Source organism: Bufo bufo, chromosome 10 (genome assembly GCF_905171765.1).
Source record: "Bufo bufo chromosome 10, aBufBuf1.1, whole genome shotgun sequence".
In the NCBI taxonomy this organism is placed as follows: Eukaryota; Metazoa; Chordata; class Amphibia; order Anura; family Bufonidae; genus Bufo; species Bufo bufo.
Genome location: NC_053398.1, coordinates 9,960,485 through 9,975,400, shown reverse-complemented (window position 1 = coordinate 9,975,400; position 14,916 = coordinate 9,960,485). Strand labels below are relative to the sequence as shown.

Sequence of the window (14,916 nt, the reverse complement as noted above, 5' to 3'; positions counted from 1 at the left end):
CACATCACTCTCACTCTCTACAGTGCTGCACCTCCGTACATCTCCTCCCTCATTTCTGTCTACCACATCACTCACACTCTCTACAGTGCTGCACCTCCGTACATCTCCTCCTTCATTTCTGTCTACCACATCACTCACACTCTCTACAGGGCTGCACCTCCATACATCTCCTCCCTCATTTCTGTCTATCACAATACTCACACTCTCTACAGTGCTGCACCTCCGTACATCTCCTCCCTCATTTCTGTCTACCACATCACTCTCACTCTCTACAGTGCTGCACCTCCGTACATCTCCTCCCTCATTTCTGTCTATCACATCACTCACACTCTCTACAGGGCTGCACCTCCGTACATCTCCTCCCTCATTTCTGTCTATCACATCACTCACACTCTCTACAGGGCTGCACCTCCGTACATCTCCTCCCTCATTTCTGTCTATCACATCACTCACACTCTCTATAGTGCTGCACCTCCGTACATCTCCTCCCTCATTTCTGTCTATCACATCACTCACACTCTCTACAGGGCTGCACCTCCGTACATCTCCTCCCTCATTTCTGTCTATCACATCACTCACACTCTCTATAGTGCTGCACCTCCGTACATCTCCTCCTTCATTTCTGTCTACCACATCACTCACACTCTCTACAGGGCTGCACCTCCGTACATCTCCTCCTTCATTTCTGTCTATCACATCACTCACACTCTCTACAGGGCTGCACCTCCGTACATCTCCTCCTTCATTTCTGTCTATCACATCACTCACACTCTCTACAGGGCTGCACCTCCATACATCTCCTCCCTCATTTCGGTCTATCACATCACTCACACTCTCTATAGTGCTGCACCTCCGTACATCTCCTCACTCATTTCTGTCTATCACATCACTCACACTCTCTACAGGGCTGCACCTCCGTACATCGCCTCACTCATTTCTGTGTACCACAATACTCTCACTTTCCGTTCTGGCAATGATCTAAGATTAACATCCTCCATAATTCAAACCTCTCACTTCCGTCTTCAAGACTTTTCTCAAGCTGCACCCGCTCTCTGGAATTTACTGAACGGACATTCAAGGTAATTCACAACTTTATTAGCCTTAAATGTTCCTTATTCAGGCAAACTTATCACATTCTTTAAACTGACTCTTGCCTGATTACCGCCCCCCCCCCCCATTCTTCAGCACTGAATGCCATCATCCATCAGTAATCCCCACACTTAATGCACTAGCTCATTCAGCTCCATTCGCACTGCTGTATTTAGTACAAAGATAGATGGACCACTATAGAATTTTTTTTTATCTGTTGTGACACTGTAGGGGTCAGCCCCTAGAATACTGTTCTTTGCACAGATATCTGCAATATTGTGTTTTGTGATGTCTTATTTCAGCCACTAGAGGCCGCTGTGAAGATGGATCTCCTCCTTTGAAGTTGGTTGTGAATGTTATTTGAAAATGATCATTATCAGTGACACAATTGTTCACTGTAAGTGATAGTATTATAACTTTATTAAACTTCCTCTGACTATAGGGTTAGTGGCCCTTTAAGAGTTGAAACATTGTTTCAGCACTGTTACTTACAGGGTGATCCGCATCCAGGTCGGATCCGTACATCAGCACTCTGTTTGCCGATTTATCCAGATCGGAGATTTTAATGGGAAACCAAGGAACACTTTCCATATCTGCAAAAAACAAAACTAGATTATTTCTTCAAAATAATATATTCGCTGCCAGTGATTGGCTGCAGTGGTCACATGTCCACATCAAAATACTAGAGAGACAGACGGGGACCCGAGAAGCAGCAGCACGCGGGTGGTGGGTACTATGAATAATACTCAACTTGTTATTTTACACCATTTTAAGCTTTTAGGATACAAAAATCATGGGACTGGACAACCCCTTCAAGGGGGGGGGGGAAGTGACATCACCCTCACCATATAAAGTTTTTAAGTTCTTTGTGGAGATACATATAAGTGTCAGGAGTTTAAAGGGAAGTATCACAAGGCAAACCTGATACAATGTGTTACACCTAGAACTGAGGGGGCGGAGCATGACATAGGGATTCAAAGCACACCCAAGAGAGAGTCGCTGCTTCCTCTCAGGCCTTGAACTAGACACAATTGCTTGGAGTTATCCTTTAACAAAAAAAGGAGGGATCACCGGAAATTATTTCCAGATTTTGCTACTTAAAGGGGCATGCACATATATATCACACAGGGGCAGCTGGCTCTGTAAATACAGTTGGCTTAGTCAGTGTGATGATTCCAGTTCTTTCTGACTAGGTCCCCCCCCCCCCCATGCTCTTACCATCCTCCTCAACACTGAAGTCCTCCTGCGGGTTCATGGTGATCAGATTGACATGTGGCCTGAGCAGCTGGAAGATCTCATTCAGCTGCTCTCGGTTACTGTCACAGTCCAGGAATATTTCAAACTCCGAATTTCTTTTTGATGTACGAGATTCAATGTGAATGAGATTAACATGTTTCTCCTAAGGAGGAAAACGACAAGTTGTATGACCGATGATATCAACTAGGTAATCGTTTACACTGGCCTAGTTCTTTAAGTGGATTTCTCAATGTTGGTTTTTTTTGGAAATGGACATAAGGCAGTGTATTGGTAATCTGTTCAATAATGAGGAGTCACCTTTCTAAATTGCTAGAGAGATAAAGATTAAAAATTTGTCTTTCTATGCCATGCTGTAACTATCTATCTATCAAAACCTTCCAAGGCAAATGATAAAGAAAAGAAAAAAAGTGAATAAGTAGTGTCTTTTATTTACCACCAATGTGTCCGTTTTCTGAACCGCTACTGCTTCTTTTTATCTAATCCGTCTATTTATCTAATCCCTCTATCTAATCCGTCTGTCTATTTAACTAACCCATCTTTTTATCTAATCCGTCTGTTTATTTTTATCTAATCCATCTATCTATCCATCTAACCAGTTTATCTATTTATCTAATCCGTCTATTTAGCTAATCTGTCTATCTTTTAATCTAATCTAAATAATAATGTAAAATCAATTTGATAAAACTGGACTGGTGAATAAAGAAGCCAGTAACAATCCACATACCTGAAAAAGTTTCAGTGCCTTCACAAGTCCTCCGACTTCATTTTTAATGGAAAATATCACAGTTACTCGGCCCTCCTGCACTGCGTTCTCATTATTCTCTTTGTTGTCTTCACTACTCATGTAATTTGACTTGTTGAGCTGGGAAACACAGAGAAATATGGTATATAATTTGCATATTATTGCATGGGCTGCAGAAATTCAGGAGAAAATGTTTAATTTAAATGCAATGTGCCCAGCTTCAGTGCTTCAGAACTATGGTGACTGGTGAGGGCCCCCTTCCCCTGTACCATGTATTGACGACTACCATGTAAACCATATATTGCAGTGTATACTGTATATTATACCGTCACATCTTTTGCCATCTATTGATGATACTGCTGTCCTCACACAAGGTGGGAGTCCTAGGGCCCACTCACAACAAACAAGCAGCACAGTAGAATTTTTGCAAACCTTTGTTAAATCAAAACCTTGAATATGACTGCAACATGTGAATAAAACACGAGCGCCTCCACAGACATCTAGAGAAAATAACCTGAATATTTGTAGCCCTAACCACCTGACTTTTGGGGTTAGTGGCGCCCTATATATCCACCATTGACTAGCACTCCTCAGTGGTCACTGCACAAATATGTCTAGACTCAGAGATTTACACATCAGACCCAAGTTTCCATCCAGTGCCCTTCTTAAGACGTCTGGAGATGAGGTTTCACTTAATCCCCCAATGGTGAAGGGTTCAGACCCCGCTCTGCCTGGTGGTGATGGCTTCTTCTTCAGTCATGTCGGGGGCTCCTGCATTGGTCTTCAGTTTGTCCAGTAGTCTGTATTCCTGCTCATAAAGGTCTTCTGAGTCTTGTAGTTCTGCCTCCTGACTCTCCAGCAATGAATAGGTCCTTGCATTGATTTCAGATTGTTCCATACCCAGTGGTTACAAGATGCAGCAATACCTGAAGGGCGATATTTATACAGTAGTACTCTGAAAGATGATGAGATTGGGGCGCGGGCCGGCACAATGGGCCCTAAGGGTTAGTATACACCCTGTACAGAATTATTATGCAAATGAGTATTTTGACCACATCATCCTCTTTATGCATGTTGTCTTACTCCAAGCTGTATAGGCTCGAAAGCCTACTACCAATTAAGCATATTAGGTGATGTGCATCTCTGTAATGAGAAGGGGTGTGGTCTAATGACATCAACACCCTATATTAGGTGTGCATAATTATTAGGCAACTTCCTTTCCTTTGGCAAAATGGGTCAAAAGAAGGACTTGACAGGCTCAGAAAAGTCAAAAATAGTGAGATATCTTGCAGAGGGATGCAGCACTCTTAAAATTGCAAAGCTTCTGAAGCGTGATCATCGAACAATCAAGCGTTTCATTCAAAATAGTCAACAGGGTCGCAAGAAGCGTGTGGAAAAATCAAGGCGCAAAATAACTGCCCATGAACTGAGAAAAGTCAAGCGTGCAGCTGCCAAGATGCCACTTGCCACCAGTTTGGCCATATTTCAGAGCTGCAACATCACTGGAGTGCCCAAAAGCACAAGGTGTGCAATACTCAGAGACATGGCCAAGATAAGAAAGGCTGAAAGATGACCACCACTGAACAAGACACACAAGCTGAAACGTCAAGACTGGGCCAAGAAATATCTCAAGACTGATTTTTCTAAGGTTTTATGGACTGATGAAATGAGAGTGAGTCTTGATGGGCCAGATGGATGGGCCCGTGGCTGGATTGGTAAAGGGCAGAGAGCTCCAGTCCGACTCAGACGCCAGCAAGGTGGAGGTGGAGTACTGGTTTGTGCTGGAATCATCAAAGATGAGCTTGTGGGGCCTTTTCGGGTTGAGGATGGAGTCAAGCTCAACTCCCAGTCCTACTGCCAGTTTCTGAAAGACACCTTCTTCAAGCAGTGGTACAGGAAGAAGTCTGCATCCTTCAAGAAAAACATGATTTTCATGCAGGACAATGCTCCATCACACGCGTCCAAGTACTCCACAGCGTGGCTGGCAAGAAAGGGTATAAAAGAAGAAAATCTAATGACATGGCCTCCTTGTTCACCTGATCTGAACCCCATTGAGAACCTGTGGTCCATCATCAAATGTGAGATTTACAAGGAGGGAAAACAGTACACCTCTCTGAACAGTGTCTGGGAGGCTGTGGTTGCTGCTGCACGCAATGTTGATGGTGAACAGATCAAAACACTGACAGAATCCATGGATGGCAGGCTTTTGAGTGTCCTTGCAAAGAAAGGTGGCTATATTGGTCACTGATTTGTTTTTGTTTTGTTTTTGAATGTCAGAAATGTATATTTGCGAATGTTGAGATGTTATATTGGTTTCACTGGTAAAAATAAATAATTGAAATGGGTATATATTTGTTTTTTGTTAAGTTGCGTAATAATTATGCACAGTAATAGTGACCTGCACACACAGATATCCCCCTAAAATAGCTAAAACTAAAAACAAACTAAAAACTACTTCCAAAAATATTCAGGTTTGATATTAATGAGTTTTTTGGGTTCATTTAGAGCATGGTTCTTGTTCAATAATAAAATTAATCCTCAAAAATACAACTTGCGTAATAATTCTGCACTCCCTGTAGTGAAAAACCTGGACCATAAGGTGGGCGAGTGTAATGTCATATAACACAGCAGTGCTTTCAGTGTGTCTGTGTAATGGGATATCTTCATTAATAGTGATGAGCGGCAGGGGCAATATTCAAATTCGTGATATTTCGCAAATTCGAGAATTCGTTATCTCCAGTCATTATTTTCTTGATTGCGTTAAACGGCAATAAAAAAATTCGCATTGCGAAAATTCGCAATCAACACTACTCCTAAAGTCAAAGATATTGCAGCCTTCTCATTGGCCCACAATCAAGAAGCAGGGAGGGATCATGGGTACTGATTAAAAAAAATCTGAAATTACAAATATATATCACTATATTCTAAATATTCTCGAAGTGCCGATATTCGCTATAAAAATTCGCTATTTGAATATTCGTGATCAACACTATTCATTAATAACCAGAGATGTATTATTACACTAATATGATAGACGGATATGAATTAGATGGATATCAGATACAGTAGAGAGATAGATATAAGCTAGATAGATATGAGATGGATGGATATATATGGGATAGATATGGATGGGTATGATATTGATGGATGGATATATGAGATGGATCAATAGATTTATGTATAGATATTAGATAGCTGGATGGAAATAAGAGGATAGATAGATAGATAGATACAACTTGTTTCCTATTCATATGGCCTTTTGTGTATAATTATGTGACCCTTCAGAGATTGTCTTATACCATACCCAATGAGGAGACCTGAGGAGTCTCCACAGAAGGCTTTTATAATTATTTCAGTTAACCGTTTAAAGGTATTAATGACAGAGAACTCTCAATTTTGTTCTTGTAAGGGCTCATTCATACAACCGCGCCATGTTTTTCGGTATGCAAAACGCAGATACCGGCTGTGTGCGTTCTGCATTTTTGCGGAACACACAGGGCCGGCACTAAATCGAAAATGCCTATTCTTGTCCATGATTGCGGGGCCGCGCAACTGAACTACGGATGCAGACATGAAATGAATGGGCCCGCACCAGTTCTGCAAAATTGCGGAATGGATGCGGCCCCATTCATACGATCGTGTTCTGTCTGCTAAACATCCTGTGCTCCAGGCTGATACATTGTAGCAGACTAGCAGAGAGCTGCTCACAGAGCATTGTCTAGACTGGATACTTCTAAGGCCTCATGCACATGACCGTTGTTTTATTCCGTGTCCGTTGCGCCGTTTTTTGTGATTTTCTGCGGACCCGTTGATTTTCAATGGGTCCGTTGAAAGCTCGGCTAATGCACCGTTTGCCATCCGCGTCCGTGATCCGTGGTTCCAGTCCGTCAAAAAAATATAACCTGTCCTATTATTTCTGCGGAACACGGTTCGCGGACCTGTCTTAGACCTTTTTTTTTTTTTCTTCATGTCTGGTGGTCCTCCAAAAATAAAGGAAGACGCACGGAAACAAAAATGGAAACGGATCACGGAACAACAGAACCCCATTTTGCGGAACGGAACACAACAACGGTCGTGTGCATGAGGCCTGAGGCTGAGTTCACATCAGCGTTCAGCCTTTCTGTTCTCCTGCTCCGTTATAGGAGCCGGAGAACGGAAAGGATGGATTTGGCACATAACTGAGCCGAACGGATCCTACGGACCCCATAGACTGTAATGGGATCCGTTAGGTTTCCGCTCAAAGGAAGATTTTTGAAGCGGAGACAAAAGTCCTGCGTGCAGGACTTTTGTCTCCGCCCCAAAATCATCCTCTGAGGCGGAAACATAACGGACCCCATTATAGTCTATGGCAGGGGTCTGCAACCTTTAAGACATAAAGAGCCACTTGGACCCGTTTCCGAAGGGAAAAAAAAACTGGGAGCCGCAAAACCATTGCGACATTTAAAACAAATATAACACTGCATATATTGTTTCTTACCTTAATGCTATATACAGGATCGTGCAGTCAGCTGTCAATCTGAAGAAAAAAAGGACTTTTTCACTTAACAATGTAAAATATATTTTTGCAAATTAATAGCTAATTAAAATATTTAATTTACCTTTACCAGACCACCCCCAATCATGTGCCAGTAATACCAGACCCCCCCAATCATGTGCCAGTAATACCAGACCCCCCTCCAATCATGTGCCAGTAATACCAGACCTCCCCAATCATGTGCCAGTAGTAATACCAGACCCCCCCCCCCCAATCATGTGCCAGTAGTAATACCAGACCCCCCCAAATCATGTGCCAGTAGTAATACCAGACCCCCCCACCCAATCATGTGCCAGTAATTCCAGGGGCCCCCCCAAATTCCCCAATCATGTGCTAGTATAATACCATTATGTGCCAGACTACCAGTTAAATAAATAAATAATTAACACTTATACTTACCTCTTTGGAGTGATGCGATGCAGGCCTCTTCCGGCCTGTGTCCCGACTCCAGCGATGTACGGCTCAGGTGGCGCGATGAAGTCATCGCGCCGCCTACGCCGGCCTCTGATAGGCTGCCGGCCTAGTAGTGCCGGCAGCCTATCAGAGGAACAGGAAAGGGACACACCTCCCTGCCCTGCTCATCCGCACAGCCTCCTTTTGTATCGCTGTCCTGAGGACGGCGATGCAAACAGATCACTATGGAGATGAGCGCTTCCACAATGGAAGCGCTCATCTCAGTGCCTGCCCAGCCGCTGCCGCACAGTGCCTGCCCCGCCGCCGCACACACACTGCTCATGCCCATGCCAGAGCGGCAAAGGTTCAAAAGAGCCGCATGCGGCTCCAGAGCCGCGGGTTGCTGACCACTGGTCTATGGGGTCCGTAGGCTCTGTTATGTGCTGAATCCGTCCTTTCCGTTCTCCTGCTTTTATAATGGAGCAGGAGAACGGAAAGGCTGAACGCTGATGTGCTGAGAGCAGGACTAGCGGGATTACTGCCTTTGAAGGAAAATTCGTGTTCTCATTCACTGAAAGCAAGCAGAGGTTGAGGAATTGAAATGCAATGTCTATTAGGAAGTTGTAGAACTTTTCATTTTACTATAATTCAGCTTTAGTTCCATTAAACCAATTAAAGAAAACCAACAAGTCACCTCTTGTGGAGTGCACGGTCACATCTGTGATAACAATAGCAAACTGAAATCTCTACGTCCTTCTCAGCGCCCGGCCCCTCGCTCTGTCTGTACACTTACAGGGTAATTATCTCCCTCTGATAACGGCTCGCAGTTTGCATTGTCACCGCTAATCATCATCTTGGTATTTATCTGTCATCTGTCCGATTATAGCAAAATATATTTAATAAAATCTCATGAACCATGACAGATGTGCCGGAATAGGATTCACTGTACCAAGCGATATGATCTGGGAATACATCTACAGATGGGTTAGCGGGGGTTAAAAATATGTAGAGATGTTGCAGAGCTGAATTTGTCATATAGCTCTTTGGGATGAGTTGTTCATACTTTGTGATATTGTGGTAAATTAGCTGCAGTCCTAGGCCCGGTGGCGGATGACAATAGGGGCGTTCAGGTTGGCAGCCCCTGGGCGCAGCACCGCTGTGGGGCCCAACACCGACCCGAACGCCCACATACTGCGGAGGGGGAACGGGAGTGCATCGTTTCCTGCCCCGCTGCTAATTACCGCTATAGGCTTCAGGCCTACTAGGCCTGAGGCCTATGCGGCAGTGAAATCCCGACACAGGTGGGCGTGATGACATTATCGCACGCATGTGCCGGGACGCAGCACTGTGACGTGTGCGCGCCTGCCTCTTCCTGCCTTCCTCTGCGAGCAAGCGCCTGGCCCTGGACATAGGTGAGTATTTAGCTTTTAATATTTTTTATTTTTTTATTTCATGTGCCTACTTTGAGGGACATGTGGGGACACACAGGAGGACATATTAGTAAAGAGGGATCGAATACATCGGGGGGAAATTACTATATTGGGGCTTCTGTATGGGGGCAAATTACTATGTGGGGGCAAATTACTATGTGGGACAAACTACCGTGTGGGGGCAAATTACTATGGGGGATTACTATGTGGGGGCAGTGTGGGGGAAATTACTATATTGGGGAGGCACCGTAGGGGCAATTCTATTATTTTTAGGGAAACTATACAGGGATTATTGCCTGGAGCACAATATAGGGTGTTATTACTGGGGGCACTCTAGAGGAAATTATAGCTGTTGTGGACACTATAGGGACATTTGGGGTCATTTATCAAACTGGTGTAAAGTAGAACTGGCTTAGTTGCCCATAGCAACCAATCAGGTTCCACCATTCATTTTGGACAGCTCCTTTGGAAAATGAAAGGTGGAATCAGATTGGTTGCTATGGGCAACTAAGCCAGTTCTACTTTACAGCAGCTTGATAAATGACCCTAATTATGTCTATTAGGGACACTATTTTTTTAGCGGTATAGTACCTGGGACATTGGGGAGCACCACGGGCACAGTATTGGGAGTGGCAGCAGGGTGACACTGTGGGGACACCAGGATGGGGAGGTTAATGGAAAAATTTAGAAATCTAACGTGTCTGTTTAACAAACTCTGTAGAGACGAGATGTGCCGGAAAGAATTTGTCATGGCGGTCTGGGTCTAACGGAGGAGAAGAGGAAAGAGAAGGTCTACATGACAGAAGATGTCACTGAATGTAGGAGGTATGTGGTGCTGTATTCTCCTCCATGTCCTTTTTATTATAATTAGGCCTCATGCACACGACCGTTGTTTTATTCCGTGTCCGTTGTTCCGTTTTTTATGATTTTCTGCGTACCCATTGACTTTCAATGGGTCCGTTGAAAACTCGGCTAATGCACCGTTTGTCATACGCGTCCGTGATCCGTGGTTCCAGTCCGTCAAAAAAATATAACCTGTCCTATTTTTTTCATGGAAAACGGTTCGCGGACCCATTCAAGTCAATGGGACTGTGAAAAAACACGGAGGCACACAAGATTGTCGTCCGCGTCCGTTTTTTCCTATCATTTGCATGGCAAACTTGACTTCGACTTTTCTTTACTTTCCTTCATGTCTCGTGATCCTCCAAAAATAAAGGAAGACAAACGGAAACGGATCACGGAACAACGGAACCCCATTTTGCGGAGCGGAACACAACGGTCGTGTGCATGAGGCCTTATATGTATTTTAAATTTGGCGATCAAATTTTTCTGTTTAGGACCCAATTTGGGGTATTTTTTTTAGTCTGAAGATGTCATATGGCCTAGGAAGAGAGTGTGGCGCTCACGAAGCACTGCAGCCTCTTCATACAAAAAAAAACTAAACTAAAATGGAGGGAGGGGCCCGAGTTGGGTGGACAGCCCTAGGCCTATCATGCACTTAATCCGCCCCTGCCTAGGCCAACCATCAGATTATGCATTGTGATATCAGTGCTGTGCCAAATGACTGACTGAGCCCTGCTACATCAGAAAAGTCAATAAAGCCCAGCAGACGCTGATCCCGTCAAGGAGGGTAAGCGATACTGTTACCAGTTGGATACAATATTGGAACTGGTAAGAGACATTGTTACTTACCTGATACCACTAGCAATACTGCTATCATCTGCCTGGAGCATTCACATGTGCCATATATGCAGCCGGTGTCCTAACTTGGGGTACTTTCACACTTGCGTTATTCTTTTCCGCACTGAGTTCCATCCTAGGGGCTCAATACCGGAAAATAACTTTTCAGTTTTATCCTAATGCATTCTGAATGGAGAGCAATCTGATCAGGATGTTTTCAGTTCAGTCTTTTTGCCTTTTTCAGGATGGAGATAATACCGCAGCATGCTGCAGTTTTATCTCTGTCCAAAATTCCAGAACACTTGCCGGAATGCCGGATCCGGCATTTTTTCCCATTGAAATGCATTAATGCCGGATCCGCCCCAGAGTGTTCTGGCAAAACGGATCCGGCATTGCGGTCTGCGCATGCTCAGGCCGCTAAAAATGTGAAGAAAATAAATGCCGGATCTGTTTTTCCGGATGACACCGGAGAGATGGATCCGGCATTTAAATGCATTTGTCATAAGGATCAGGATCCTTACTTGTCTGACAAATGCCATTAGTTTGCACGCGTTTTGACGGATCCAGCAGGCAGTTCTGGCGATGGAATCCTCTGCCGCAAGTGTGAAAGTAGCCGAAGTGCATTGTGTGCAAATGAATTGTAAATTGCTATACGGTAGTAGCAGGCTGTGCACCGGCATTTGGTAAAATTAGTGCGCATCCCTTCTGCAGTTTCGTATTTTATTTTTATAAGTACCTGATGCGCTTAACATTAATTAATGCTGAGAACACCAGATGGTTATGTACCTGGTCGGTGGCCATGAAGAAGGCTCAGACGGCCCTCTGGGCAATGGTCTACCTGGAGATTTCCCTGTATGGTATATGGCCAATTCACCCCTGCTCCCATCCTTTCTTCTACTGTGCAGACTCCACAACAAGCACTGGGTGTCTGCGCAGTATGAGCATTCCCCCCCTGGCTCCAGTGTCCCATCCTGTATGTGCAGCTGCCAAGTGAGGTGAGCGTGCGCACTGTGAAAGCGCTCGTTTGTCCAGTACAGGCTCAACTCAGACTCTGCACCTGGGGACGAATGGTGTGCACGCTCACTGCACATATAGGACGGGATACTGGAGTCAGGGGAGAATTGCTTATACTGCGCAGATGGAGTCTGCACAGTAGAAGAAAGTATGGGGCACGCAATGGTGGCTTGAAAAGGGAGACAACACTGCCATATCTCAGCGTCATATGTGTGAGCTGTAGCTGCAAAAAAACACCACAGCAAAGAGCAATAGAGCAGAATAGGACTACTTTCACACTCGCGTTTGGTGCGGATCCGTCATGGATCTGCACAGACGGCTCCATTCAGATAATACAACCGTCTGCATCTGTTCAGAACGGATACGTTTGTATTATCTTTAACATAGCCAAGACGGGTCTGTCATGAACACCATTGAAAGTCCATGGAGGACGGATCCGTTTTCTATTGTGCCAGATTGTGTAATAGAAAACGGATCCTCCCCATTGACTTACATTGTGTGCCAGGACGGATCCGTTTGGCTCAGTTTCATCATACGGACTCCAAAACGCCGCAAGCAGCGTTCTGGTGTCCGCCTCCAAAGCGGAACGGAGGCAAACTGATGCATTCTGAGCGGATCCTTTTCCATTCAAAATGCATTAGGCATAACTGATCCGTTTTGGACCGCCGAGCCCTGAACGGATCTCACAAACGGAAAGCCAAAACGCCAGTGTGAAAGTAGCGTAAACAGAATATGGATGGGAGCTACTGAACACATCAGCAACGGCGACTAAAATACAGTGAGGAAAAGAAAAACATTACAAAGTGGCCAACAATAATAAAAAAAAAAACAATGCTGAATTGGTGTTTTAGTTCTTTAACATATATATCTTTAGTTAAAAATTGCAATTTTTTAAAGTTTCCCTTGTTTTTGCATTTATATTTTCACCAGTAAAATACATTTAGCCAAGTGATCTCTAAATCTGTGCAGGGCATAGTAAAAGATACCTCGTAAATATCTGCATCATCGAAACAATTAAATTATAGAGGCAGCAAAGCAGAGTTTGTCATAAGGCATCAGGTAGGAATCGTGGTGATGTCTGTGGTTCTACAGGACTAAATCAGACCTACAGTGAGTTATCACCGTGAACAGAGGAAACAACACACAAGCACTGCTACATCTCCATTCTTCCTCGAGCTGCAATCACACATACAGTTATTTGGTGCAGCTTTTTTGAACCAAAGCCTGAAGTGGATTTGAAAGCAACTAGCAAATAACAAACTTTTTCAGCCTTATGGATCCACTAAAGGCATCATAAGCTCCGTGTGTGATTTTAGCCTTATAAATATTGCTAATAAGTAATACATCAATAATAAATAAAAGTAATACAAACCATGCTTATAAATATAAGGCTTTGAAAATATAGTTTGCAAAAATTCAAAGATTGTTTCTCCGCTTTTCCAGACTACAGGGTGTCTGCTGTGTTCTTACCTCATTATTTATTTGGCCATCCTCACAATTTACGCTCATGGAGTCAAAAGACTTAACTCTGCGAGGTCTGTCTGCTTGGCGGCTATACATGCCTCTGTGGATGCAGCAGAGGGCAGAGTGCTCTGGGCTGGTGTGTAGTGCACGGTCTGGTTAGCACTAGATCTTCTCGTCACACTGAGCCTGACACAAGTATTTATACTGAGAAGGGAGGGGGGATTTACTGTCATAATCTCTTCCAAAAGCAAATGGAAAAAATAGGAGAGATCAACATCAGATATATGACAGAGAGAAATATGAGAGAGACAGAGAGATAGATGTGAGAATAGATGGGACCCATATTATAGTAATTATATTCTTGTACATAAGAGGCGGTATTATAGTAGTTATATTCTTGTACATAGGAGCAGGATTATAGTAGTTATATTCTTGTACATAGGAGCAGTATTATAGTAGTTATATTCTTGTACATAGGAGGCAGTATTATAGTAGTTATATTCTTGTACATAGGAGCAGTACTATAGTAGTTATATTCTTGTACATATGAGCAGTATTATAGTAGTTATATTCTTGTACATAGGAGGCAGTAATATAGTAGTTATATTCTTGTACATAGGAGCAGTATTATAGTAGTTATATTCTTGTACATAGGAGGCAGTATTATAGTAGTTATATTCTTGTACATAGGAGGCAGTATTATAGTAGTTATATTCTTGTACATAGGAGCAGTATTATAGTAGTTATATTCTTGTACATAGGAGCAGTATTATAGTAGTTATATTCTTGTATATAGGAGGCAGTATTATAGTAGTTATATTCTTGTACATAGGAGCAGTATTATAGTAGTTATATTCTTGTACATAGGAGCAGTATTATAGTAGTTATATTCTTGTACATAGGAGGCAGTATTATAGTAGTTATATTCCTGTACATAGGAGCAGTATTATAGTAGTTATATTCTTGTACATAGGAGCAGTATTATAGTAGTTATATTCTTGTACACAGGAGCAGTATTATAGTAGTTATATTCTTGTACATAGGAGCAGTATTATAGTAGTTATATTCTTGTACATAGGAGCAGGATTATAGTAGTTATATACTTGTACATAGGAGCAGTATTATAGTAGTTATATTCTTGTACATAGGAGCAGTATTATAGTAGTTATATTCCTGTACATAGGAGCAGTACTATAGTAGTTATATTCTTGTACATATGAGCAGTATTATAGTAGTTATATTCTTGTACATAGGAGGCAGTATTATAGTAGTTATATTCTTGTACATAGGAGCAGTATTATAGTAGTTATATT

General features: G+C 43.1%; 2 protein-coding genes across 3 annotated transcripts in view; one reads left to right on the top strand and one right to left on the bottom strand.

Annotated features, from left to right (window-relative positions):
• The window catches only part of TPH1 (tryptophan hydroxylase 1), a 29,565-nt gene extending 15,777 nt beyond the window's left edge, over positions 1–13,788 (bottom strand). For both annotated transcript variants that reach the window (XM_040409783.1, XM_040409782.1), the window contains exons 1-4: positions 13,610–13,788; positions 3,071–3,208; positions 2,308–2,488; positions 1,582–1,682 (exon numbers count right to left, since the gene is read on the bottom strand). In XM_040409783.1, coding sequence (XP_040265717.1) covers positions 1,582–1,682; positions 2,308–2,488; positions 3,071–3,208; positions 13,610–13,699 — 510 coding nt within the window. In that variant the 5' untranslated portion in view covers positions 13,700–13,788. The remainder of the gene's footprint in view (positions 1–1,581; positions 1,683–2,307; positions 2,489–3,070; positions 3,209–13,609) is intronic.
• Positions 1,796–14,916, top strand: part of LOC120980605 (keratin, type I cytoskeletal 9-like) — a 112,153-nt gene continuing 99,032 nt past the window's right edge. Inside the window, exon 1 of the mRNA XM_040409785.1 lies at positions 1,796–1,815. The gene's annotated coding sequence lies outside the window, so the exon portion shown is untranslated. The remainder of the gene's footprint in view (positions 1,816–14,916) is intronic.